This window comes from Trachemys scripta, chromosome 21 (assembly GCF_013100865.1).
Source record: "Trachemys scripta elegans isolate TJP31775 chromosome 21, CAS_Tse_1.0, whole genome shotgun sequence".
NCBI lineage: Eukaryota > Metazoa > Chordata > Testudines > Emydidae > Trachemys > Trachemys scripta.
The window spans coordinates 3,070,973-3,089,805 of NC_048318.1; the positions used below are offsets into that span (position 1 = coordinate 3,070,973).

At 43.9% G+C, this 18,833-nt stretch overlaps 1 protein-coding gene across 3 annotated transcripts; it reads right to left on the bottom strand.

Annotated features, from left to right (window-relative positions):
- Window positions 1-798: 798 nt before the first annotated feature.
- CHEK1 (checkpoint kinase 1) lies at window positions 799-15,587 on the bottom strand. 3 transcript variants are annotated; one of them, XM_034754760.1, is made up of 12 exons: window positions 15,345-15,587; window positions 13,311-13,534; window positions 10,416-10,480; window positions 10,252-10,321; window positions 9,110-9,298; window positions 7,641-7,745; window positions 6,407-6,502; window positions 5,252-5,360; window positions 4,353-4,530; window positions 4,035-4,166; window positions 3,707-3,808; window positions 799-2,037 (listed from the first exon to the last, which is right to left on the bottom strand). In XM_034754760.1, the coding sequence occupies exons 1-12, from the start codon at window positions 15,407-15,409 to the stop codon at window positions 1,942-1,944; spliced, it is 1,431 nt and encodes a 476-aa protein (XP_034610651.1). In that variant the 5' UTR covers window positions 15,410-15,587; the 3' UTR covers window positions 799-1,941. The 3 variants fall into 3 exon arrangements, with proteins under 3 accessions (XP_034610651.1, XP_034610653.1, XP_034610652.1); XM_034754762.1 differs by lacking the exon at window positions 15,345-15,587 and adding an exon at window positions 14,928-15,001; XM_034754761.1 differs by lacking the exon at window positions 15,345-15,587 and adding an exon at window positions 14,735-14,882.
- Between the last annotated feature and the right edge of the window lie 3,246 nt (window positions 15,588-18,833).

Genomic DNA, 18,833 nt, shown 5'->3' on the forward strand with positions numbered 1-18,833 from the left:
GAAATATTGCTGGTGTACTGAGCGTGTATCCATTCGCCTACGATATTGTGCTGCTGAACTGTGAACTTTGCTTCGTTTGGATTTCTCTACTTTTTTCCCCTGGTCTATAAATCCCATTCTTGCTAAATTGAAATCTCAGCAGTTCTGATTTGTATTGGGAGTCCCCCTTGCATATGCCAGGCATCCTTTTGATGTCTCCGAAGCATTCTAATGCCAAAAAACCCTACAACACTCTTGGCCAGATATAGTCTATTCATTTAAACCACAGTCCCCGTTTGACCTCTGTTTTGGGAGGCTATATCAAATGGCCAGGGGGCCTGTATCAGGAATATGTAAGCCTTTTCTTTCAAGTTTAGGGCTAAAGCTAGGAATGAAAAGGTCACAAAACAAAACGTGTCGCTAAACCACTGCTTGAAAACTGGCAGTGTCATACCTGACTTCGGTCATTATGGGAGTGAGCTTTGAACTGCTCCTTTACTGCCAGGCCTGCTGGAGAAGCAAACCTGATTGATTAAAGGACTCCGAGGCATAGCAGGAAACTGAATGCTGAGCCAAAACTGGAACCCCCTCCCCGCCCAATTTGGAAGCCATGAAAAGACTCCCTAACCTTCTTACTGAAATAGACCCAGAAAGGGGGCACTCCTGGATGCTGGGAGGGAGAAGAGCTGGAAGGTGGTGTGGAAATGACACACTGGCTTTATCTGGATCCTTTGCTTTGTTAATAAGGTGGGATCCCTAGAAGGGGCAAACTCTTCTGAAATAGAATTCTGTCCGGAACACCCCAGAGCAGCCATTTGCTTTCTTTCAAATTGAGATTATACTTTATTTTGTAAAATTTTACAAAAGTTTATACAGATTGTGTTTATCTTCACATCATTGTACATTTGACTGTGATTGGTCAGAAGCAAGTGGTCCTTGTTAATACAAATAAACTATGTACCATTAAAAGAAATAACTGCCCAACGAAGTCTGAATTTTAGGTACCAAGAAAGGGGTAAGAGAAAGGGGCATTTCTTATTTCCATGAGGCCCTGCTACCCTCCAACAAATTCCCAATATAAGCTGTTGTATAGAATAGGTTTGACTTTACCTTCCAATGTAGGGAAAACTACAAAACAGTGAACACAAAGGGAAAAGATAGTTAAAAACAAGTTAAACGGTACATAAAATGTTAATACAGTATCCATTCTGCTGCAGACCTCTTAGCCTGCAATGTGTAAAACTACAGGTGAACACCACACTAGAACTAGTGCTTTGGGCCCAACCACTTTACTTAATAAAAGGAAAGGCCAAAAAGGTATAATAAATTTAACAAAATTACATGACTAAGACCCACATTGTCTCTAAGCCTCTGCACCCCATGTCATCAAATTTTAAATGAAAGGGTAACAGACAAGTTATTGCTCAAATAGATTTAAAATCAGAAGATACAGCAATGCAGTAAGGGGGCTGAAACAATTTTTTATTAGGTATAGGCTCTTACCCTCCCGCTCCCACAAAAAAACCCTAAGTCTGCGTCAGTCAGCGGCTGCAATAGCCTTGGGGCAGGAGGCATACTCTCTGTAAGTCAGTGGAACAGTCAGACTGGCTCCCCAGAAGCACAAAGTATCCCAATGAGAGGGTTTGCTGACTGAACAGAAGAAAAAAACCTCATGCCAGTAGCTAGCAATAGGAAGGCATGCCACCAGCTAACTTACTACAGTCAGGAACACTTTAATGATCACTATCCCAAATTCATCCAGAAGGCCCTGGAAATGTATTTACCAAGCCTATCCTCTGAGGAAGTGTCCTGGTGTCAAGACAGATCCCTAAACAAATGGGTTTCCATCACAAGTGACTCTCAGATACTGGCACCCACAACCATTTCTTGATGCAGAATAAAAATAAAAATTGTATCAGTGTAGGAGCATCCAATTCATTACACCTCCCAATGGCAGCTGGATCACGTGGCAGGAAGCCACACTTTCTGGGTGCTGACAATATCATTCAGTTTCCCCTTAATCTTCAGGAAGTGCCTCTTGAACTCCAACCCATCACCCTAGGTAATAAAAACAAAACTATTTTGGGGACTGCATGCATGTGCAAATAGACAGACAAGAAATGAATGGGAATGCTGTAACACCTGCCTATCTGAGGGACACTGGGACCTACTCTAGAGATTTTATTTTTTCCTTTACAAGTTTTATGTTAATTGTTCATAATTAGTTCTCAAGAAATGTTGCTGCCTCCTCTGTTGTTATATGCATGGTATTGCTTTTATAACCTTTTACAAAAGGTGTCTATTCTATTTGCCAGTCGTTGTGGATTTTCTCCACTTACGGTGCAGCCCTGAGCCCATGTTTAAGTCTTAAAAATATTTCAATTTTATTTATCTTTCAAGAAGGGAAATATATGACATGGCAAGAAGAGTTCCCACCTCTACTATTATGCTCTTAACAGCTTGGCCCAATCGTGCCCTAATCCATTTCATAGATTTATTTTGCATGCACACATTTATAATAGACTCTCCCTCTACATGCATTGACAAGTGTTTTCTATAGAAACAAAACTATCAGGGATCTTTAAAACAGCAAGCAAATCAACCTATTATTGTTAATTGTCATCGGCAGAGGCAGATCCTGGAGATCTCTGTCTCACCTGTAGCAGACTATTCTGCACCATCTACCTAGATATGAAGAGCACCTTTAATATTAGCTTAGGTCCCTGTTTCACGAATCAGAGATGTGCAGAACTGGAATGACCTCAAGAGGTCATCTAGTCCAGTCCCCTGCACTCAAGACAGAATGCATAATCTTTTCCCAGAAGGCTATTATGATCCATTACATTCAGATCTCTCTTAGTTTGATACTATGGGCCAAATTTATGGCAGCCCCTGCATACTATGCTAGGGACAAGACACAGGGAGTCCCATGCACACCAACAGCCATAATACTGTTGCAGTGTTGGCAGATAGTCCAGATGGTGCCTGCCGAGCTCCCAGAGAGGTTGTCCGAGTGCGGGCATGCTTTCTCCTCCACCACAGCAAGTATCAGCAGAGCTGACTGGGGAGAGGGAATAAGGCTAACTACACCTTTAAGGGCTTGATCCTGCTTCCACTGGAGTTCATATTTCTATTTCCCCACTGATTTCCATGAGCGCAGGATCAGCCCAGCCCAGCATGCTCCCCCAGTGCCCCGAAGTCATTATGCTTTAGACAGTTACAATGCCTTCTCCCATAGTACTTGGGTACTCAAGATGCTTGCTCTATCTCACTAGCTCCCCATGCTCATTAACTGGAAGGAAGGATTTCCAGACAGTCAGCAAAAACAAGGAGGAGTCTTTATGGCACCTTAGAGACTAACAAATGTATTTGGGAATAAGCTTTCGTGGGCTAAAACACACCTCATCAGATGCCACAAGGACTCCTCGTTGTTTTTGCTGATACAGACTAATACGACTACCACTGAGCGTTAACAGCTTTTGCACTGCATGGGGCATTCAGTACCACAGCCCTGGTTTCAGGCACCAGTGAAAAAGTAATGTTGCTAACTCCCATTTTGTAGGTTCACTCCTTCGGTTAGACACAAACTGCCCATGCAAAAATCCATTTTCCCCAGGCATGTTATCTTATCCCACTTGCACATGTAGCTTTATCATATGGAAGCTGGTCCAGTTTGCTTCTAACATCCACCCCTCTCTCTAATGCTAAAGTCTGTTATTTTGCATACCTTAGACAGGCGGAAATCCACCAAAATCTTGTCCTCCATTTCTACCAGGTTCACCTTGAAAATCAGTTTATTATTCCTTCTGTCAGTAGTTGAGATGGTGACCTTGAAGGCAAATGGGAGAACAATTTTAGGAGGACAGTTTTCACATGCTACAAGCACTATATTCACAGTATACTAGTAACTACACTAAGGGAGTCTGACGGACTAGGGATTTCATTTACAGGTCTTGTGCTGGTTCAGAAAATGCTACATCTGACTAAAAGATATTTTTATAGGATTTGTCAAATGGAACCAGAAGCATTAATTCGTTTAATTCCATGAACTGTACCTGGTTTGTGCAGCTTTTCTTCCAGACATAGCCCATCTTCTCACAAACCTCCTTCAAACTATTATAGGAGCGGTCAGCATCCAGCTTTGTAAAGAAACGGGTCATTCTCTTCACCAAGCGTTGCCATGGGTTCTGCAGATTAGAGATCAGAGATATGGATTCCACAGATAACCAAACCCCCCCCCCCCTCCAATTTACTTGGCTTTAAAATTAGGACAATGCATCTGAATTGGTGCAAATGGCATCTTTACAGTCAAAGAACAAATTGCCATACTGCTGTGAACAAAGATGAATGAATATAGCATTTCCAAACATTACCTGTGATGAGCCTGGGGTGCCAAGTAACTGACTGTTAACTAGCATGTGTTCAGGACATGCTGGCTGGGAGAAGCTGATCCCTTGCACTAGTTTGTTGATATTGGTTGGACTGCTGTCCCACAAGGAAATGCCAGTGCGAGGTTCTGGCTGAGAAGTGGAGTAGCTCACTTTTTCCTCACTGAAACATGAAAACACAATTAGTTACATTAATAATAAAGTGACTCACAATAATGTTACATTTCTCTTGTGACTTTTACAGACTACGCCAGGGGATCCCAAATTTCTTGCCTGAGTGACCACAATTTTGAGACTGTTTACAGTGACCCAAGACAACAACATAGCAACCAAGGAATTTACACATTAAGTATGTTATTTAAGGCTCTCATGTGACACATGGGCTTGCATGTTGTGACAACTCCTTGAAGTCCGGCGGCATGGTAGAAATTGCACATCTAATCTCTGACATGACATCAACAGTAGCTCAATATTACAGAGACTTGATGGACACAAGTGTGCTGAATACAACTTTGTACAAATAAGTGCTTGCAAATGGCACTGTCAATTTCAAGGCAAGTGTTGAGAGTGCAGGGTATTCATTCTGGACAATGAACCAGAACTCTGGCAGAGAAGGTTGAGCTATAGGTTTTCAAGTAAAGGCTTTCAGGTAAAGAAGTGTGTGGGGTTAGAAAGTGAGGCTATAAATCATCTTTTAAGGTATGGCAGGGAAGGGAACCCTGAATCACATGTAGCAGAGGAGAATTTATTTATACATATCCCCATCTGAATACCACTATGGTGTAAAACATAAGCATCTAGAAACAAAAGGTGATAGCAGGCTGGAATCCTTTGTGTGTTAATCACTGAACACAACAAAAAACACAAGCATATAGCATTCTGACCTGTGTGCACTCTTCATTGGTGAAAAGTCCATATCGGACCGAATGTGCTTAGAAAAGCCACCTGGTGAGTCTGAAAGGCCCCCTGAGGAGACACGAGCCCGCTTTACACCTAACAGAAGAAGATAAATCACACAATCAGGGGTCACAAAAGTCATCCTAAGGGTCACCAGAGGTTTAAAGCATTTGGAATTAGGCTGTGCTCCCCCATTAAAAATACATAGCTCTTGCATAGGTTGGTCTTTAAACAAAGAATGATCTGTGTGACAATTCATTTTTTCCATTTGTGTTCCAGTACCTGCAACGTCTGAGACTATGATTGCTGTTCAGTGAAGTTTGCCATCTCAACAGCTGAATAACTAGCATCGCCACAAGGGTAAAAATCCTTAATACATCACCATTTTCAAAAACATCACTTACGGGGCAGAAAAATCCTGCCCCTATAGCAATACCATGAGAAAAAAGAAATTATAACTACTTTTTCCATCCAAAACAGTAACATCTCACTAGAAAAGACAGGAACTATAATGCCTTAAGCCTATGCTGGTTGTGCTGATCCTTCTCTCTTTATGGTTGTGTCCACAGGGAAAAAAATGCTTTGCAAATTCCCGAGATCTCATCCTGAAGACAACTGTTCCCCACTCTGCGTTAAGGGCAGACCCCTTCCATGAGGTGCTGATAGCACTCAGCACTGTCTCCTATGATATTGTCTGATGTCCAGTTATAAGAGCATCATTAGACAGAGCTAACATGCCCACATATGTAAGTCTCCCAGGCCCAGATGATGACATTATAGCACTTATTTGAGAAGTCCCAAGATGAATGAGGTAACAAAAATATCACACTTGATATCAAACGTACATATGAAAGTTTTAAAACCAATACTTTGCAGTGTACATTTTGGATACTCCACTCACAGAGCAGGGAAGCAGACATATATCCAGAGGATGAATTAAGGTAGTCTGCACACTTCAACTGTGAATTTCCAGGATTTAAGTTGTTTGAGTTTCTTGTAAGTTTAACCTTAACTCTGAATTTCTTGCCTTTAGAGTAGTTTCTGCTAACGATAGCATTCCAAGGGTTTTTACCCCAGCATATACTCTCAATCTTTACTTAAGCTATTTGTCTATGTTGTACAAAGCACTTAAAGGCATTTACCTTTTTTCATAGGTTTGTTGTACCATCTGTCCTTTTTAATGTCTGCAATGGTAACCCTTGCCGTGGGGCTCTCAGTTAGTATTTTGTGGAGCAAAGCTAGAGAGAAACATTACATTCATAGAAAGAAACAACAATGAATTAACTGCCATATATCCTGATTCCTAGATCTGTATAGATCATGTTTTCCACAGGTCATTACATTCAAAACGATACTTCAATTCCATCCCCAAATCCTAGAGTTATCAATCCTAACCAGATCACATCCATATTTTGATCACTCATAAATTAACACAAAGTTAAGGTAAACTCATAGCTGGGAGGCCTAAAATAAGACCCAAGTTTTGTATAGGTTTGTGACTGAGCATGTATCAAAGTCCACTGTGTTCCACATGAGCTGCAGCCAGTGTCTTTGAAATAAGAAACTTGCTATAGCTGATGTCAAATCCACCTTCGTGAAGGCTTTCTAGCAGATTCCTGTAGGCCTGTTTACTTACAAGAACCATCTTGGGCAAGAACAGGGTAGGAGAGTACAACACCAAACAAATCTAGTGCCCTGGGTTTTAGGTCACTCAACAAAGAAAGAGATTAGCAACACCTCAGCCCTCAGATTTTCCAGGATCAGGAAGAAATGTAGTGACCAAAGAGATGGGGATAGGGGTTAAATTTGATAGGCTCAGATCTACCAAGTGACCGTAAGCTCATTACTCAAAAACAATAAAACATAGCCTAGTTGTATATGTCTTCATCGACAGGACTTCTGCCCGTTCTCTTGGGAAATTATTTCAGTCTAACAGATCTCAGGCACCAATTCTTTACTAGCTTGTGAAGTCATTACAGCTGTGCAAAGTGGGTATGAAATAGTACCAGATCAGAATGACAGATCTTTACATCTGCTTTGCACAGCTAAGTGACTGCACAAGCAATGAGGAGGCAGGCCCCATATTTTTAGAAGTCTATCTGAATAGTCTCTTCCTGTTGTCATCGCTGCTATGTCAACCAGGTGTCTCCTACCAGTCTCGCTTAAGAACACCACCTCCCATTTTCAGATAGCTCCCTAAAGGTGTTTTACAAGTGCCAGATCCCGTGACACAGTGAGTCCATGGTAGAATCCAGCCTTTAGACAGAATGATTTTTGAATACAGACATGCATAACTCCAGCACTTTATTCCCCTAAACGTGTCACTGTCCTACTCAAATATATAAAAATCAGTCAGCCATTCCATTGACAACTTACCTAATGGTGCAGAATCAATCTTCTTCCAAGGTGGAAGGTATGTTTTCTTTTCCTTCCAATCACAGTATTCTTGGCAACTGTCGCTAGGCTGGTCCCATGGCAATTCTGCAAGTAAAAAAAGCAAGGTACCAAATCATTTTTATGCCTCTGAACACAAGTTTAAGGATCACAAATTTATGATGGCTGGGGAAAGTGTGAAAGACATGTAAAGAGCACTGCCATTGAACTAAATGGATTTCAATGAGTGGAAAAAGGGAAAAAATAGTCCATTTTGATTGTGGTTACAAGTTATAGAAGTGCCAAGGTATATCTAAAGTCATTGCATTGCCTCCCCAAAGTGGGGCTCCATCTGCCACCCTTACTTGTAGGCCAGACTTGGAGGGGGATCATAACCCAAGGGGGCCAACGCTAGGAAGAAGGGCCCTGCAACCTAGAGCCTGAAGGCGTGTGGCCAGTGCCAGAGCGAGTGTCCAACCCGCAGCATCCCTGCAGCACACCCAAGGCCTGAGAAGGAGGCCTGGGACTTGCAAGGACCAGACTGTGAACTTCCCTTACATTCAAGAGACACTGTTTGTGATGTCCCCATGCCACAGAGCGGGGTGACGTGTTTTCCTTTAACCTTTCCCATTTTTTCCTTCTTTTTTAATTAGTTGCTGTTTAATAAATTGTATTTGCTTTGAACTGTATGTAATGATCAGTGGGTCAGAGAAGCATCCAGTAGAGAGAGCATCCCGGAGTTGGGACACCCTAGCCCCTGCCCTAAGTGACCATGACAAGGTTGGGAGTCAAGCCCCCGAGAAATCCTGGACCCTGCCTTGTCGGGGTTACAAGGACTCTGTCACACAGGAAAATGGAAGGCGAGCCCTTGAGGTCAGGCAGACCTCTAGGTAAAGGAACCATGAATGAGGACTCAGATCCTTTCTCTAGCCCATTTCACCAGGGTAATTTAAGCCAGAAAAGTTCCCCACAATAGAGGGTCCATTCCCTTGCTTACATATACCAGCGGTTCTCAATTTGCGGCCCGTTTGCAGCCTAATCAGCATACAGCTGCGGCCCATGTGACATCTCAGGGCCATACAGGTACTATATATATTTTGTGTGGATGGAGCGCATATAATACATTATAATACAATATACATCATCATAATAATAAGAAGCTACATATGCAACCCACAATAGTAAATAGTAAATGACATACACTATAGCCGCAACAGAACAAGAGGGTCCATGGTAGAGGACCCCTGAGAGAATCTATTAAAAAGCTGACCACAATATGGAAGTTTGAGAAAATATTTAATACACACCATTTACTTTCCCAACCAAGACCAACTCCATGATTTGGGATCAACTCTTTAAATCTAGGTAGGTTATGAGCATTTGTACTGCAATCCTAAATCATTGTGAAGCTGCAGTAAATATGCATGTTATAAAATAGTTTGTGTAGCGAGAAGAAATTGACCAATTCCTACCTCCTGCCAACATAGCAGTAAGTACTATCCCACATGACCAAACGTCAACTGGCTCTGCATGGAATTCTTTTCTCTTTAACAGTTCTGGGGCAACATATGGGAGAGTGCCACACATCTTGTTTAACAGTCGCTCACGACCATTGTGTTTAAACACAGTCGCTAAGCCAAAGTCAGAGATTTTAAGATTATCTAAGCAAACAAAAGAAAAAAAGTCATTAAGTATATTGTGTAACAAGGTATTTTCATCTTCTCTGCTGGAAGACTATTATATTATATTAAAGCTAGATAAAACCAGAGATAAGCACATTTACATTCACTCTAAGGTCCCCTACATTGCCAGTGCTCTGTAAAGGGGCCTTAATAAAAGTGAAAATCAGGCCCTTATGACTTTTCTTGTTTCAGATCATAGGCATTTACACAATTGATCTGAAGTTTGAACCTGACTTTGATGGAAGGAGCACATGAGTTTGATTCAGAGATGCATGGTACAGAAAAACATCTAAGACAGTTTGTGCAGAGATATTCTCTCCTTAAAGAACAGTCAGGTTAGAAATCATTTCAAAAATATTTTTTTATTACTAACACCGCCTTTGATTATTAAACTGAAAGTTTTACCAATCTAGATTACTTTTCACCATATCCCAATTATTTAGTGTTTTGGTTTTCCTCTCAGCTTTAACAAAAACATATCAATCCGTTTCATTAATCTGTTTCAGATTCTCATGAGCTAGTACCATGCTGTCATATTTTGGTTCTGAACATTACACTGTTTTAAAAAAGTTCCAATCAAAAGTTTGTTCAGCAGTCTTGGAAACATTTGTATTGGTCTTTAGATTGAGAACAAGCTTTAACAAAACTTAAGTTTTATTCAAGTGTGTTCCTTTAAAGGCCACTGCGCAGAGACCCAGAATAACTTGCTCTAGAATACACTGATTAGTCTGATTACACAGGATAAGGGAATGTATAAAAGCCCTGACAGCACAAATCTGCTTACTGTATTTGGTTATTCTTAATGTAGCAGGACGCCATAGAAGCTCTAGGAGTATTTTCAGATTCACTGAGTGATAGCGTTTCTTTTCTCCCCTATATTCTCAATGACCAAGAATTTAAGAGAAGATGAAGTCAAAAGTTTTTATATTTACCTCTTTCATCTAGCAGTAGATTCTCAGGCTTAATATCCCTGTGAGTTATTCCTATACTGTGGAGATATACCTGAACAAATAAATAAAGGCTTTAATACCATGTTCTGTTTAATTTAACTGGAAAAAAAGGAGCTTGAAATAAATGCGTAAAGTATGACACTTACCACGCCAGCCATAAGCTGATGGAAAAACTTCTGTGCATCTGGTTCAGGCATTCCTATGTCAGGCTCTGTAAAAAGTCATTCAGAATCTACATACCAAAATACTTTTCTTCCATCATAAGCAAACTATGGAAAGGAGCCTCTGCACTATGTTTTTGTAACTATTTTACAAAGTTTCCTGGAAACTCTGCACAAGGCTTATTTTTCACCTGCCTTGAAACAGTAACTACAGGCAATGCAAAAGTGTAGTTATTGAGTTACATTGCAGAGTCTGCATCTATTTAATCTAAACTGAAATGCTACTTTTTTCTTATACCATCAAAACACTAGGGCCCAGATCCTGTAAGCCGCTCTACACCAACAAACCCCTTTGTGCCCACATGTAGTCCTACTGTAGTCTATTTTCCACTTTCTAGGGACAAATTCGTTGCCTCAAACTCCAGTCTAGAGCCCTGGGCAGGACTAGTGTAGAGCCCTGCAGCAAGACCAGGATCTCGCTGGTCCCACAAAACCCGCTGCCATAATAGCAGGAGTGGTTGGGAGCGAGATTAAGAATAGTTCCACACAGGGCTCTACTCCAGTCCTCTCCAGTAATGCCAATAGCATCTTCACTTAAAAAGCTAATAAAATGAGGCTAGTTTAATATTAAGATGCATACTGAAAAAAGAAGCAGGAGTTTAAGATGATAGAAGAAAAGCTTCCCTACATAAATACTGAAAATTCCTGTATATTATTGCAGATCATTACTACTGCACAATATGTACTGTTAAAATTTGTATCAGAACTTTCCTTGTACAGCTCTACTTCGGAAGCAGTTTTAACATTCCAATGGGAGAGAAAAAAACAGATTAAAGAAAAATGGCAGATACATCTTATATACCAAACTGCTTTTGGGGTTGGAAATACTGATTAAAACTTCCAAGAGATAGATATCTACTTATGGCCCAAACATTTAGTTTTAAAAAAGCTTTTTTGTTGTTGTTGTTGTGCATTATTAATCTATTTGATCAGTACAATTTGAGCCTCCAATACTCCAGCTTTTCTGCTCTACTTGATTAGTAATTTACAAGATAAACATTCTCTAAATCACACTTAAAATAGCACATAATCTCTGAAGTTAAACGATTCTGAAATATAACACCTTCCCAATTACATTAAATCCAGAAGACACTGGTTAAAAGATTTATTATTCTTTGCAATAAAAACTTTGTCAGATGACTTGTAGGCAAGTGATTTTTACAAAATCAAATGCAAAGAAAAATTTAAAGATTTTGTGCCTTTCACTGCTCCATTATGATGTATAAAGATTACATCAAAATACTTTATTTTTAAAAGTGTTATTTATATTAGAAATATCCTGGTCTGACTCTCCTCATTTTTCTGGAGGACTTTGGCAAAGACTTCAGTGGACTTAGAGGATGAAAGAGCCTGGGCTTGTAAAGTTCGCCCAACACATGCTAGCCCAAGGTCTAAGCCTACCAGCCACAGTGAATAATAGCTGTGCTGCCACCTTCCCTGCAATTTTCAGGAATATAGTCGTACACAACGGTTTTATTTAATAGCTTTTTAAAATAAAGTAACTCCTACATCTTTTGCATTTATTATACCTTCTTTTTTTAATTCCTGACTTCATTCCATTTTCTCTCTTTTCCTACAAGACATCTCTTCTTACATTGTCCTCAGGGTAAGTTTCATCTAAGTGCCACAGAATCAAATCTAGCCACAGCCCTATACGAAAACTGGAGGACCCCAGTGTTCAAGGGCACACAAATGAGAAACCAGCCCCCATTGGTGCGCTTCCACTTTCTCACCTTCCTGGCTGACATGAGGAGTTGCCTCCAACACTTCTCATATGTTTATAATGCTTTTGTGTTCTCCAGTACCAATATTTGTTACCTACATACTGCTCAGAGTTTTCCCAACCAGCAGCAGAGTGGTCTCTTCAATGTCACTGCTGCACAGTAGGGTCTGAATAGCAGCAGTTAAAACTAACAAAACTAGTCAGTTTTTACTCCGCTTCAGCTTGATAAACCTACAAGCAGCAGCAGAGGCAGTAGTGCTCTGGCTACAGACTTTGAAAAATACTGCTGCCTCAGTCCACAAATGTTCACGTTCAGATGATTAGTTTTGTAGCTATAAGAGTCAGATTTTTTTTTTTTTTTTTTTTTAAATGAAAGCTTAGATTCCACAGAAATTGAAAGCATTGGCCTGGGAAAACTTCCTTCCTTGGATTTCTCAAGCTCTTCACACAAAGTTATTTTGTTTACATTAAATTATCCTTGCTTGTGAAAAATGATAGCGGTCAATAGTTTTGTAACAGAAGTTCTAATAGGATTATGCTATCAATAGTGACCATAAACAGTCATGCACAGAAATTCCTTCAGATTTCCATGGCTACCTTCTCAGGGTGCATACATCTCCCATTAGCACTAAATGGAACTGTACACTGGAAGGGAAATATATTACATATTGATTTTTCAATCTGGTAACCACTGGAATGCAAGTCTGTACACATTAAATTTTCCAGCCCACTTACCATATTTGCTCTCGAACCAGTTTTCCCCCCTAAATTTTATTTAACCTATAGCATTAAATATGTAGAATTTCTGAATTGTTAGGACCATGCTAAGTGAAGCAAGGTGGTCTAGTGAGCTAAGCAAAGGTTTGAAAGGTGGGAACTCTACTTCTAGCCATGGCTTAATCACTGACTCACAACGTGCAGAAGCACAGCCACCTGCAAAGCCTATCCTAGACACTTTTCCTCTAAGATCAGTGACACTGGAAGCGTACAATAAGGAATCCCTCTGGTCTTATAAGACAACTATGGTGTTCTAACGAGTCTGTGCAGCCACCACTGGAGTTGCCCTCAGACCCTCCCCTGCCCCAAGAATTCTGTACCTATTCGGTCAAAGAGCTCTCCTCCACTGCAGTACTCCAGGAAGAGGTACTGAATACTGCCTTCTCTACGATGTCCATAAAACTTCACAATGTTCTCATGATTTAACATCTTATTAATGCAGATCTCTTTTTTTATGTTCTCTGGACAGTCCACAGCACGTTTCATGTCAACTATTTTTACTGCAACAGCTTCTTCTGTGCGTCTGTTCACAGCAAGCTGAACTCTGCAGAGAAGGAGGAAAAAAGCAAGGTAACAAGGGATGAAGCAGGTAGTGCTCTATGAACCTCGGAATGCAAAGCTAGTTTGCATGTTTAACACTATGATCCATATACTCAATGGAAGTTAGGTACCAACTCCCACTGAAACCAATGAGAATTAGGCACCTAACATCTTTAAGGACCGGTGCTTGAGACACTATGGTGATGCGTGCTAGAGAGAAATCCCCAATATAGATATGTAGTGGTCTAGCCTGAAGCTTAAGGTGCCCCATCCGTTATTTACACAAGTTTTTCTCCCTACTCCCTGTCAAGGCATAGGGAGCATAGGCAGCTTTATCCCTCAGGTGTTAGTGTGAGGTCTACCCCCCAGTCTGAATTTACATACCCCATCTCAATATGTTGTTTAAAAATAGCGTGACAGATGAAAAGTGCCAAAAACCAGTCTCAACAGACCCACATGTCTATGTTCCTAGACAATTAATTATGTGCCTGGACACATAGAAGGCTTACAGCTGTACAAGCTGTAAAAATTCTGATAAGCATTTCAAGTTTGTGGTTTCCACAAACTGTATGGGGGAAATTCCAGCTCTGGTGTAAATGGATGCAGTTATACTGAGTTCACTAGAGTTGCATTTGCTTACATCTATGAGTTTCAGCAAAGTGTCATGCTTGAGCTTTAAAAAGATCCACATAACGCTAGTTTTGAAATTGCCAATGATCACAAAAGTCATGGTATTTAAATTAATTCTGACATTTGTTTATGCAGTTACAGAATCTCTCTAATTATGGACTTATATAAAGGAAGAGATAACAAGATTAGTAGTGACATAAATTAACTCGGGTTGCATCATAAACATATTGTATGCCACAGTACATGGAATATACCATATACAGTACATACACAGACTATAATGGTAATATCAGAATATAATACAGTGTGTCACAAGATGTCTTGGGAGTTAAGTTGCAGGAGAATGTATCCTTACCATCAGAACATGTCCTAACAGAGTACCACCACCACCAAATTGCTATGATATTTGAAACAGTCAAAGCACTTCACAGACCAAAAAAAAAAAGCCAAATGAAGTGACTTGCCCAGAGCTAGAAAAGGGCTCCCAGTCCTTTGGTTAAACCACCTCTCTGTACAGGGAAGCACAAGTTGACCTGATGTGATGGACCTGACTTAAAAGACAACTGTGGCTTACCACTGTTGATAGCAAAATAGTTTGGAAAGTCAGTTCTACCTCCAGGACTCCTAACAGAGACACTGGCCATAAGAGTCCTGAAGGCCGGTAGGAATTTCTGGCAGATGCTCCGTATAAAGGTCTGCACAACCCCTGCAGCTCAGTCATGCTTCCCTTCCGATAGCCTCATGTTCCGATTGAACAAGTCGCTCACCTCCGCTAAAAGTGTCAACGCTCCCTGAAGCTGAAGCCTGGCACGGCTGTGCCACCCACACCGCCTTCCGCCAGCGGCAGCCTCGCAGGGGGCTAGTGATCAGAACCGGCCCCGGGGCTAACGCGGGGGTGGGGGGGCAGTTATACCCCCCTCCCGTCCCCGCGCCTTCAGATGTACGTAGGGGAGGGACAAGGGGGGTGAGGGGATGTCTTTGACTGGACCAACTGCTGCTGGGGCGGGAGGCCAGGCGCGGGGCCCCACCGCTCTAGGGTACCCAGGCCCCTCGTCTGGCCAGTCGCGCTGCTGGCAAGAGGCGGTGCAGGGCCCCGCCCCCGCAGGGCCCCTGCGCCCCGGGCCTTCGCCCGCCGGGGGCGAGCCCAGGCTGGCTGCAGGGCGCCCGAGCCCAGCCGTACTCACTCTCCGTAGGCGCCTTCGCCCAGGGTCTGCACCAGGTCCCAGTCCTCCACGAAGGGCACGGCCATGGCGCTGCGCGGCCCGGCAGCCGGGAGGGAGAGAGCGGGGCTAGCGGGCGGGCGGATGGGGGACCCCGCCGGGGTTGGGCCCTGGGGAGCCCGGCCAGGCCCAGGGCTCGGCGGCGGGCCCGGGGGATGTAACGTGATGCGACCCGACCTGAGCCGCTCAGCGGCTGCCGGCCCCGCTCCTCAGCCTCACAGACTTTCCCGCCCAGCGCCGCGTCCCGCCCCCCGCGCTCGGGGCAGGGGCGGGGCCTAGGAGCCGCTCGCCCCGCCCCGCCCCGCCCCGCCCCGGGGATCTGCCCCTCCCTCGCAGGGACCCCGCCCCTGCCCGTCACCGCCGGGGTCTCCCCGTCGGCCTGCGAGTGACCCTGGAACGACAGGGGGGGCAGGACTCCTGGGTTCTTTCACAGCCAGGGGAACCAAAGGGGTGGGGGAGGGGCAGGACTCCTGGGTTCTTTCGCAGCCAGGGGAACCAAAGGGGTGGGGGGGCAGGACTCCTGGGTTCTTTCCCAGCCAGGGGAGTGTGGGGTGGGGAGAAGGTGGGGGGCAGGACTCCTAGGTACTTTCTCAGCCAGGGGAGTGTGGCCTCAGGGGGTGGGGGACAGGACTCCTGGCTTCTTTCCTCACTCTGCCTATAACTCACCTCTCTGCCCCCATCCCCAGGTCCCTGTTTGCAAAGGGGACGGTGATGCTGATGCCTGTGCCATGGCCAGGGGCTAAACTCCTCTGTGTCTGTGAAGTGCCTTGGAGGAGGAGGCTGGTGCTTGGAGCTGCTGGCGGAGAGGTGCTGGACCCTGGTAGAGGCTGGGACAGAAAGTGTTTAGGTGGGAAACAGGAGATGCCTCTGGTGAGCTAGATGGAAGCAGCTCCCTTCAGCCTGCCCGGCCATCAGGAGGCAAAGTACAGAACCTCTAACCCTGTACATGCTTCAGTGGACACAAGTTAATTTGTGGAAAGGAAAAATGTACCAGGTACTTGCCTGATGCCACTCTAGGTAGAAAAACGTTCTCCTGGGGATAAATCTGGTTACCTCCTCCATACAGGAGCATCCTGTCAACCAGGCTGATGCAGTTCTGCTAAATAAATATGCAGAGGCCAGGCAGGAGTGCACGTTCCCATGCCTGGCACAGGGCCCAGCATTGCACAGGCGTCCTGTCTGATGGTGCACTCAAGGGGGGGGGGGGCAGGATGGGGGAGCAATGGGACCAAAGGATCCCCTTCCTCATGGGACTTCCTGTCCTTTCATCGAAGTTCCGTTAAGGGAACACAGGGCACAGTAATCCTCTGAGAAGGAGTTCTGCAGCTACTCTAGAACAGCAGTTCTCAATCAGGTGTTCAGGGTCCCCTGGGGGGCCACGAGCAGGGTTCAGGGGGTCCATCAAGCAGAGCCGGTCTTAGACTCACTGGGGCCCAGGGCAGAAAGCTGAAGCCTCAGGCCCTGAGCCCTGCCACCCAGGGCTGAAGCCAAAGTCTGAGCAACTTAGCTTTGTGGAACCCCCTGTGACAGTGGGGCAATTGCAGGGTTAATTGCCCTGCTTGTTACTCCCTAACGCTGGCCCTGGCTTTTATATGCAGAAAAGTAGTAGTTGTGACACAAGTGGGGCATGGAGTTTTTGTAGTATGTTGGGGGGGGGGGTTTCAGAAAGAAAAAGGTTGAGAACCCCTGCTGTAGGAGATTCCACCCACTCACGTGTGCACACAAACATGCACACGAAATATCAGCTGATACTTCAAGATAACTACCATCCCAAGGTCTAACTTCGATCATGCAGGAGGCAAGGCCTTTCCCACTGAGACTCCTCACCTTAAGCTGCTCTCTGGGTATTTACTACACTCATCTCAGAAGTCCCAAAGTGCAGACCTGGAGATGTCAGTTTATACATTTTTCCTGGGGGGTTGGTTTTGGGGGCAGAGGGTATGCTTTGTTCTTTTGAGTTTGTGGTTAACCTATCACTAGGTGCTTAGTCCTTGGGACACTCCCGCCTTGTACTGCCTCATAGATGGACTTTGTAGGAAACCATAAACTTCACTGGTGGGACGTATGCTACCCTAACCTGCTTCACTTCTCTTGGCCATGCTCTCCTCAGACCACCTTCCTCAGTCCCTGGAACACTAGTGTCCAACTCCATCTCCTGGCTTTGAGGCAACTCCCAGCCCAGGGTGTGCACAAGCCTGCTTCATCTGTCAGATGGCAACAGGCATGCTCCCTCCTCCCCAACCCAGTCCCGATTCCCTCTCTGCCATACATTGATTTAAAAATTGGCAGTGATGGAGAATTCACCACCACCATTGGTAAATGGTTCTAATGGTTAATTATTCTCACCCTTAAAAATTTACACCTTATTTCCAGTCTGAATTGGTCTAGCTTCAACTTTCAGCCATTGGATCGTATTATATTTTTCTCTGCTAAACCGAAGAGCCTATTCTTAAATGTGTTCCCCATGTAGAAACTTATAGACCGGGGTAGCCAAACTGTGGCTTGCGAGCCAGTTTCTTTTACCATTAAAAGTGCAGTTCACAAGCTCCCCACATGCCCCCATTCTCCGCCTACCAGATGCAGGGGAGGGGAGAGAGAGCTCAGGAACTCTGCCTTGCAATGCAGGGGTGGGGTAGGGGCTTCTGTCCAGCGGGGAGGGGGATCTTGGTGCTTCAACAGAAGTGGGGCTGAAGCCCTGAGACCTAGCCCCCAGCAGGTGTGCCCTGGCTCTCAAACTTCTGAAGAGTGTCGTATGCAGCTCCGAGGATCAGTAAATTTGGCCACTCCTATTAGACTGTAATCAAGTCACGTCTTAGCTTTGCCTCTGTTTAGCTTAACAAAGAGAAAGAGCTGAGTTACTAGAATGCATCTTTCTAATCCTTTAACCATTCTTGTGGTTCTTCTCTGAACCCTCTCCAATTTATCAACAGCCTTCCTGAACTATGGACAACAGAACTGGTCATCAGCTGTGGACACCAGCAGCAGCCCCACCTGTGCCAAATATAGAGATAAAATACCCTCCCTACTTGAGATTCCTGTTTATGGATCCCATGTTAGCACTTTTGGCCATAGTATCACAGGAGGAAGTTACCCACCATGACCCCCAAATCTTTTTCAAAGTCACTGCTTCCCAGCATAGAGTCCCCCGTGCTATAAGCATGGCCTATATCCTTTGTTCCTAGCTGTATACCATTTAGGCATATTAAAAACACATATTGCTTACTTGTGCCCACTTTACCAAGTGAACCAGATCACTCTCAACCACTCACCTGTCCTCTGCATTGTTTACCACCAATCTGCATCATCTGCAAACTTTATCAGTGATTATTTGTTTTTGTCCATCATTGATAGAAATGCTAAATGGCATAGGGCCAAGAACAGATAGCTAGGGGACCCTACTGGAAACACACCTACCTGATAACTATTCCCCCTTTACAGTTGGAGACCGAGCGG

Excerpts from the sequence above, each read along its gene's own strand:
- CHEK1 (XM_034754760.1), bottom strand. The coding sequence starts at position 15,409 with ATGGCCGTGCCCTTCGTGGAGGACTGGGACCTGGTGCAGACCCTGGGC. Across the intron at positions 13,535-15,344 it reads GGCGAAGGCGCCTACGGAGA|AGTTCAGCTTGCTGTGAACA; the intron begins GTGAGTACGGCT and ends CCTTCTCTGCAG. Across the intron at positions 9,299-10,251 it reads TCTACTGCTAGATGAAAGAG|ATAATCTTAAAATCTCTGAC; the intron begins GTAAATATAAAA and ends TTGTTTGCTTAG.